The 8,640-nt window shown below is 44.3% G+C and overlaps 1 protein-coding gene across 1 annotated transcript; it reads left to right on the forward strand.

Moving 5' to 3' along the window:
- The first annotated feature begins 1,068 nt into the window (after nt 1-1,068).
- On the forward strand, nt 1,069-8,591 carry LOC107081171 (protein IWS1 homolog). The gene is made up of 12 exons (XM_015369370.1): nt 1,069-1,273; nt 3,388-3,470; nt 4,489-5,167; nt 5,533-5,598; nt 6,135-6,336; nt 6,913-6,970; nt 7,053-7,159; nt 7,232-7,382; nt 7,790-7,872; nt 7,969-8,098; nt 8,172-8,289; nt 8,439-8,591. The coding sequence occupies exons 1-12, from the start codon at nt 1,243-1,245 to the stop codon at nt 8,552-8,554; spliced, it is 1,824 nt and encodes a 607-aa protein (XP_015224856.1). The 5' UTR covers nt 1,069-1,242; the 3' UTR covers nt 8,555-8,591.
- Nucleotides 8,592-8,640: the final 49 nt, after the last annotated feature.

The following is an 8,640-nucleotide window of genomic DNA, read 5'->3' on the forward strand; positions in this document are numbered from 1 at the left end:
GTTAGGGAAGAGGATTAGGGCCACTGAAAAATTTAAAAGTTAACTGATTTTTAAGTATTATTTCAATTTAATGTGGGAAAAAGTCAGAATTCTGACTTTTTTTCCCTCAGAATTCGGCCAAATTCTGACAGCTAACAAACATGTTAGCAACAGGCCGTAGCCAAGTATGTTTTAGAGACTACAGTAGCTCTCTTGTTTTAATGACCATCTGCGTGTCTATTAATGAAATAGCATCACAGGGACCCCTCTGGCACGTAAAAAGTTGCCCAATTCCCTCATTTTCTACCAATGTGTTACTGGCCCTCCCAAACAGCTCACATCTTTGTCAGTGAACCTGAGTGCTCCCACATCTCTTCCTTCATGGTGCCCATCTACATTAAGATCCAAAATTCTTAGATTAAAGTCAAATTTCGGAGATTAAAGTCGTAGGGAAGCGGCTCTTCCAGCCGTTGCATTTCCGAATTCTCCTGAGTGGGGCCCGATTTTACGTGAGGGAATAAAGTGAATGTGATTGGTCTTTAATCAAGAGAGTGGGATTGTTGTGGCGGAAGGTTTGCAAGCAAGTTTGGTTGTTGCTGGTTTATCGGAAGCATCTTGCTAACCAGTTAGCAACTTAGTGCTAGTAGGTTCCCAATGGGAAATTCCATTGGGACCAAGTAGCACTAAATTGGTGACTTAGAAACGACACTGTCAAGGAACGCTATGGAAAGCGGAAACATGCAAGAGGAGGAGAGTTTTGTGTCGGAGGTCGTGATTTGACATTTAAATATGATTTCCCTACAATTTTACAGTCAGAAAAAAGTCTGAATTCTGAAAAAAAGTCCGAATTCTGACTTTTAATCTTATAAAATATTAAACTGAAATAATATTTAAAAATCTGTTAACTCTTTTTATTTTTTCAGTGGCCCTAATCCTTTTCCGGAGTTACAACAAATAAAATTCCAAGTTGTTGGGAGTGATGCTCCAGATCTATAGGTGGCAGTATGACACCTCGTTTTGTTCTCCATACGCCATAAAACATCAAATGAAGAGACGTAAGTTACGTAATCTACGACGCATGCGCAGTCTACGGTGGTTCCCCCATTTTGCCTGTCGAGCTGCTAACGGCAGCTAGCTTCTTGTTTTTGTGCCTCTTGTATCTTCATTTATGTTTGGTTTTTATTTGTATTTCTTGGCTGGGAGAGAAACTCTAATAAGAAGGTACCGGTCCGCCCACTAAGGTCCGACCCGGAGGCCAGAAAGATGGACGGGGGAGAGGAGGAATTCATGTCCGGTAAGTGCGCTCTGCTACCCGGATAACATGCTAGCATGTAGACGTTAACAAAGCTCACCATGAGCTGCTCCAGTGGCGGGGTTCATCGCTACTAACCTGAGGTTCTGAAGGCTATTAGCTCAATTGTGTCTGTAATGCTCGCCCTGGTGGGGGTTGGTTTCCCGCTAATTCTATTTAAAATTGTCCTTTTGTTTTGTCTCCTTTATGAGCTGGGATTTCAGTCTGCCTGTTGGCTTTCAGGTTTTACTTTCACTCACTGGTTGATGGAAGACAACCTCTGGTTAAAAACATCTGGGTCCATATTTAAATTACTTTATTTCTTGCCGAACTTCCTGGAGGATCTGAATTCTCCAGATTTATCAGCAAAGTATTGATTAACTAATGCTGCTGGTCCAAACAAATGTCCAATATTTCCCCCATGTTGCCCTTCAGCCTCCTGGAATCTTTCTTCTGTTCTACTGTTGGTCCTTCTTCCATCTCAGAGCCATCTGCTGAGATCCTCCACTTCCTTTATGTATATTTACTATTTCCAGGCGTTAGGATCATTATCATTGATGATACGAGTTATTACACCTTGATATTAGTTGCCTCTTGCGTGTCAGAACTGATGTTTTCCACAATAGTTAATCCAATTAAGACAGTTCTTCTGTCTGGATATAGAGTTATACTCTTAATTTTGTACTTGGCAAATATTATGGAGTTGAATGAGAGCGGTGTCCTTAATCTAAAAACAAAGAGAAATATTTTGATAAGGCTGAAGCCATGGATGTCCACTCATCTTCTAATGTGTATGATGTAAAATGTGATGATGTGGTAGACTGGAGATGTATTAAATGCCTTTATAACTGTTAATCGGGGCTACTTTCTGAGAGGTGAGCAGCTGCCTTGTGTAACCTCTAAGCAACTTCTCTGATCTGAGTAAGATTACAGTTTCTATCAGAATCTGTTGTCATGTTTCCTGGTTATTAAATACATATACGTTTTGAAGTGTTATTTAAAGAGTTTGCCCTTAGTGATCTCTTTTCAGGAAAAAGAACCGGAGAGAGAAGGCTTCAAGCTGTAAATACACAGCCTATCTTTAACAAAGGCGAATTGCTTTGAGGTTTTCTTGCCTTCCTCTCTCCTGTGAGGTGATCATTATAATTTCATTGATTCAGCTGAGATCTCTCTCTTTGGACCCTCATTTACTGTTTCTGAGCCTTAGAAACACAGAGCAGAGGCAGTTTCCTTATTTTAGTCACTTAATGATCTGTTAAGGTTGTGTTGGATATTACGTACAAAGCTTTATTACAGCTTTATCTTTATGCATTATCTGAATGTTTTTTTTCTCTAATAAGGTTTCAGATCTGGGATTTGTTTTTCTTAACGAAAATCCTTTTTTTCTAATTAGTAATTAAAAGTTCCCAACATGATATTTCAGGCCATCAGGGTTTTTTTTCATCAGGTTTATTGTAATATGTTTGTAGATTGTCTGAATGCATATCTGGGAACAGATATTATTCAGCTGAACTAATACCCTGAGAACTTCTTAGTGAGAAGACGTGAAATCAGGTAATAATTTTGAATTTAAAGCTGTTTCTGATTTGTGAGGTTTGGGTTTAACTTACAATCATTTCTATTTTATTCCTGGGTTTAATGATGCTTGCATCACAGTTCTCCAGCTATTTTTAATGTCTTAAATTTCGGCTGCATTAACTTCTGTGATGCGGTCCAGAACAACAACATTTGCCCACAAATGTTAGTTATTCTTACATAATATTCTCTTAGACCCTGGAACAATTCAGCCGGTAAACTGAATTGATTTATTCTGATCTGATTTAGGCCGGTTCTTTTAGAGCATGAACAAACCCCAGCTTAAAAGGTCAGACATGGTTGCTGTCACTGTGTTGCTTTTATTTTAAATAACTATTTTCCGTACCTCAAATAAAATCAGATCATCTTTTAAAGTGTCTGATTAGCAGGAGCATCAACATAGCTCCAGTTAGATCTGAGTCGGTTGTTTTGTTTCTGAGGAATATTATCATGTTTGTTGTTGTGTTTCCCACGCCGATGTGCTGGGTTTATGCAGTTTCGCCCGAAACCATTAAGGTTAACTTTCTAATGTTTGTTTTCAGATGATGGAGGCGGCACCCCGGTTCAGGATGAGCATCCTCAATCCGATGGCGAGGACATGAGAAGCGACGGCCATCAGTCAGAGGTCGGCATGTTTGTTGCTTTTGATAAAGAATATTTAATGCTGTCCAGGGAACAATCCTTTCAGTCGACATTGAAAAATCATCAAACTTGATTTTTTTTTTGTTTTCGCATTTTTTGATGGAAAACTAGAACCTTGAAACGAGAAGAACTCTGCTGTGTTCTCGGACTTAGTTTTTGTTTTAAATTTATTTCAGTAGTAGGCATAGATTATTTTTTTAAAATCTAGATTAATCTCACTGTATGGTGAGATGGCTCATTTGAATTTAGCATTTATGACATGTGTGCCACCTAAATAATTAGTAACGCTAAGTCTTTGAACAGGTTTTTATCATATGAAACTTTAGCTCTAGAGATGAAATAGGCTAAATAAATAATACAGAAGCTACATTTTCAAGAAGCGTCCTACTTTACCCACAGTCACCCAAACAATAACCAAGAAACAGACATTATTTTGTGGTATCTCTCATGGTGTGGTGGTCAAAAAGAAAATCCTGTATTAAAATCTTTTTTTTTTTTCCGTTATCTTATGCAGGCCAGTTAGTTACCCTAAACACCTAATTTTGGCCAGTCATATATCAACGGTCATCTGTCAATCAAATATTTTTGGTCATAGCATCTTGATTCATATGAGGATTACGCTGCACATGTGGGGGAGCATTAATCGGCACCATATTCTGAATCGGCAGGATGATTCCATTTAGTGTCTTGATCCTTCTTCTCCCTCTTTTTCTTTCTACCCAAAAAAAAAAAAAAACCTTTTAATTTTCTTCTGGGACCTCTTTTATACAAGCTAATCTCTGTTTTGTGGTGTTTGTGTTGCATTCACTAAAAACTGGGAAATTACAAATTGTCCTCATTAATACCATAGTTTTATTTAATGGAAATTTGTTCTTTCTTTGGAAAAGAAAAAGCTTTCTGTTCTGTGAATTCTTCAGAAATCGGCTAGAGGTTGATTCTTCTTCTGCCTTTAACTCTCACCGGTCTCCATGGTGATCTTCTGCGTTTTTCGGTCTCTGCAGGACGAGGGCAGCAACGATGAAGACGCCTCCAATGCCATGGAAACGGGCGGCGCAGCTAGCAGCTCAGACACAGAGGAGCGCCGCAAGGCAGACAGCGACTCTGATGGCGAGGCCCCCAGGGGCCACAATGACAAAAGTGACTCGGAGGCGGAGGCTCCGCGGCCGGCAGACAGCGATGACGAGGACACTCCAGTCAAACGCAGGATGAGCGGCTCAGAAAACGATGAGGAGGAGTCGCCGGAGAAAAGAAGGACGAGCGGGTCGGACAATGAGGAGTCGTCTCCGGTCAAACCCGCAGCGTCCGACAATGAGGAGGAGGAGGACAGGTCCCCCGTTAGACGCAGAGGGAGCAGCTCAGAGGTGGAGGACGGGGAGGAAGCCACCAAAGCCGCCGCTCACAGCGACTCTGAGAACGAAGAGGAGAAACCTGCCGGGTCTCCGGACCGGCGCTCTGACAGTGACTCTGACACAGAGGCGCCCACCAGGCGCAAGGCGGCGCCCGTGGACTCAGAGGAGGAGGAAGGAGAAAGAGGAGGGAAGTGGAAGGGGGTGATGCAGTCTGACAGCGAGGAGGAGGAAGGAGTACGAAGGAAGAACGCTGCAGCTGGAAGTGATGAAGAGCAGCAGGAGGAAGGCAAGCAGCAGAGAGAGGACAGCGATGAAGAGGACGAGAAACCAGGTACCAGATTAAATGTCCCCCCCACCCACCGAGGGGGGGCTGTATGTGGTTCTGATTGGATATTAGAGCAGCAGTCCTGTGAAAGACCAGAGGAGCGGCACCTGAACCTGTTCTGGTGGTAGCCAGCCCAGAACCTGATCTGTTCTAAATGGATCATTGTTCTGATGTTTCTCCTTCAGGGTTTCTACCACTTTGTTCTAGTCTAGCAGTCCCACATCATAACACAGCCACCACCATGCCTGGTACAGAGTGTTCCATTTAGAGCCTTGTTTTGAAACCTCAAAGTTCTTGTCTTTGTGTCGGGTCGTGGGATGGTTGTGATGCTGCTGCAGTGTCTGGGTTAACATGTGTCTGTGGATCCGCAGTGAAGAGGAAGAAGGCCATCCTGTCTGACAGCGAAGACGAGGACGAGGATAAGGAAGACAAACCAGGTAAGTCAGGCGGCTTTTTTTTAGTTTAAAACATGGTTTCTGTGGGTCATTAAAAGTCGTAAAATTATATATTTTTTAAATTAAGGTCTTAATTGGCATTAAAATTCATTAAATGTGATTATCATGGCATTTTAAATCTTAATAAAAAAAAAAAAACGTTTATAAAAACAATTTCGCCAGATATATCAGATAGAACTGGTTCTGCGTGTTTGCGTGGAACTGCTTCCGGTTGATCATAAAGCCGTTTGTTCGGTAAAGAAGCTTGAGGCAGAGAAAAGCTAGAAAATGGGAAAATACAAATTTCAACTAAAGTGGCTGAAAATCGAGGAATTCAGGACATGGCTGCAGCCTGTCGACGGTAAAGATGACCACGGATTTTACGCTGTTATATATATATATATAGAGAGTCATGGGTGCTTGTTGATGGCATTAAAATTATTTCTAAGAGCATTAAAAAGCATGAAATTGGAGTGACTCATTCCTGTAAAACCTTTCAGTCATTCGTTGTCTTTGCTTCCCTCCTTCTGACTCGGCAGTTAAGAGGAGTCGGGCGGTGTCCGATGATGAGAACTCGGGTAGCGACGACGCTTCCGACGGTCCGGATAAAAGCCTGGCAGCCAAGCTGAGGGAGCTCGGATCAGACAGCGGGAGCGACGAGGACGACCAGGCCAAGCCCGCGACGGAAAAGGATGAGAAGGCTCTGTTCGGCAGCGACAGCGACTCCGGAGAGGAGCAGGAGTGAGTTAATGTGTTCAGGCAGACACCGCCCCCTACTGGCACAATGTAGAGCTGCAGGTGTGACGACCGGGGTGGGGGAAGAGGCTGAACGAAAGCTTCTCCCTCCCTCAGTTTACTCTGAGACCTGATTCAGAATCAGAAACACCAGCTGGGTCTGAGGTGGCGCCATCATCTGTTCAGGATCAGAACCACAGACTCATATCTGGGGCTTCGGTTCTGGAAACTAAACATACCTTTGATTCACTGAACCTGTGAAACATATGTAGCAATTCTGGTCTGAGCTGCAAATAATGCTTCTCTGGGTTTTAAACCGGATCTCAGGAAGTTCTGAAAACCTCGGATCAGATGTTCCAAACCCTGAGAAGGAGCCTCCTCTTTAACAGAGGGAGTTACAGCCTGATGCTCGGGCTGCAACTCCCCGAAATCTGCAGGAGAAACCCAGAACAAACTGTGGGAATGATTGATCTTTAGAACTTAATCCAGTTTTATATGGTTCTGAAGTCCTGGGTCCGGCCTGTAGTGGATGTTTGTTGGGGATTAAACTGACTGCTGACCCAGATTAAATGCTTTTTGCAGGAAAATTATCGCCGATATCTTTGGAGAGTCCGGAGATGAAGAGGAGGAGGAGTTCACGGTAAGCATTCCCTCTGATGCTGTTTGCTGTAAAACTGATCAGCGGTCAGCTTCACCTCCTCTCAAACCACCTCCTCCTGCAGGGCTTCAACCAGGAGGAACTTGAGGCCGACAACAAGCAGCCAAAGGAGCAGCAGCAGGCGGTGGAGGAGTCGGACTCCGATGAAGGGGTGGACCGCAGCGGGCAGGAGTAGGTCCTGATCCGGTGGTTTGTTGCCATCTCTGTCAGACGCTGAGGTTAACCTGTGTTTGTGTGATTTAGCACGAGCTTCATGTCCGATTTCGACATCATGCTGGCCAAGAGAAAAGCCATGAATAGTCGGAAGAGGCGACATCGCGACGGAGGAACGTTCATCAGCGACGCTGACGACGTTGTCAGCGCCATGATAACCAAGATGAACGAGGCTGCAGAGGTAAGCCCTACCTACCCGCCACAATAAAAGGCCCTACAGATGCAACTGCATTTCCATTCTGGAAACCTGATGTTCCCTTCAAATTAAAAGCCTTGACATAATTAATCCCATTTACTTAATCTGTTAGAAGCCTTGGTGTATTTCTCTCTGCCTGCCTTTCACAGTAAAAGCCTTTGCCTGATTAACCTTGCTGCCTTTCACAATAAAAGCCTACCATAGTTAATCCCAGCTTCTTTTAACATTACAGAGCTTGGTATAGTTAACTTTCACAGTAAAAGCCCTGCTTATTAAGCCTGCCTGACTTTCACAATAAAGGCTCAGCAATAGAACGTATTTTATAACATTTTCATAATAAAAGCTTGGCAGACGGAGCTATAGACCCCACTGATGGTTTGTTCGTTTACCAGGAGGATCGGACTCTGAACAGCCAGAAGAAGCCGGCGCTGAAGAAGCTGACGTTGCTGCCGCAGGTCGTGATGCACCTGAAGAAGTAAGGATTCGTTTTATTTCTGCTCCATTTGACCACAGAACCAGCTGGTTTCCACTGGGACCAATGTGAGGCACTGCTGTCCTGTTTGTCCCGCAGACAGGACCTGAAGGAGACCTTTATCGACAGCGGAGTGATGTCAGCCATCAAAGAGTGGATCAGCCCTCTACCGGACAAATCGCTGCCTGCCCTGAGGATCAGAGAGGAGCTGCTCAGGATCCTGCAGGAGGTGAGTCCTGACCTCTAAGCGAAGCCGACCTGAGCTTCTGAACCTTCAGTCACTCTGCGTCTTTCTGCCGCAGCTTCCCAACGTCAGCCAGGAAACCCTGAAGCACAGCGGGATCGGCCGCGCCGTCATGTTCCTCTACAAACATCCCAAAGAATCGCGTGCCAACAAAGACCTCGCTCTCAAGCTCATCAGTAAGAACCGCTGCTTTCCTCGCCAGCACAGGAAGATGAACGTTCTGGAGCTGCAGGAGCTCCTCTAATATCAGATGATCTAGCTGCTGGGGTGATGAAGATGATGATGATGATGACCACGTTGGAGCTGATCCTGTGGTTCTTTGCAGATGAGTGGTCCCGGCCGATCTTCGGTCTGACCTCCAACTACAAGGGGATGACGAGAGAGGAGCGGCAGCAGAGGGACCTGGACCAGCAGACGCCTCAGAAACGCCGACTGAGGTGACGGCCTCACAGGGTTCCCAGCACACCCTCCTCTTCCTCATCTTCCTCAACACACACTTCATCTACCCCTTTTACTGCTTCTAAGAA

This window comes from Cyprinodon variegatus, unplaced genomic scaffold, assembly GCF_000732505.1.
Source record: "Cyprinodon variegatus isolate N-32 unplaced genomic scaffold, C_variegatus-1.0 Scaffold3247, whole genome shotgun sequence".
Lineage (NCBI taxonomy): Eukaryota > Metazoa > Chordata > Actinopteri > Cyprinodontiformes > Cyprinodontidae > Cyprinodon > Cyprinodon variegatus.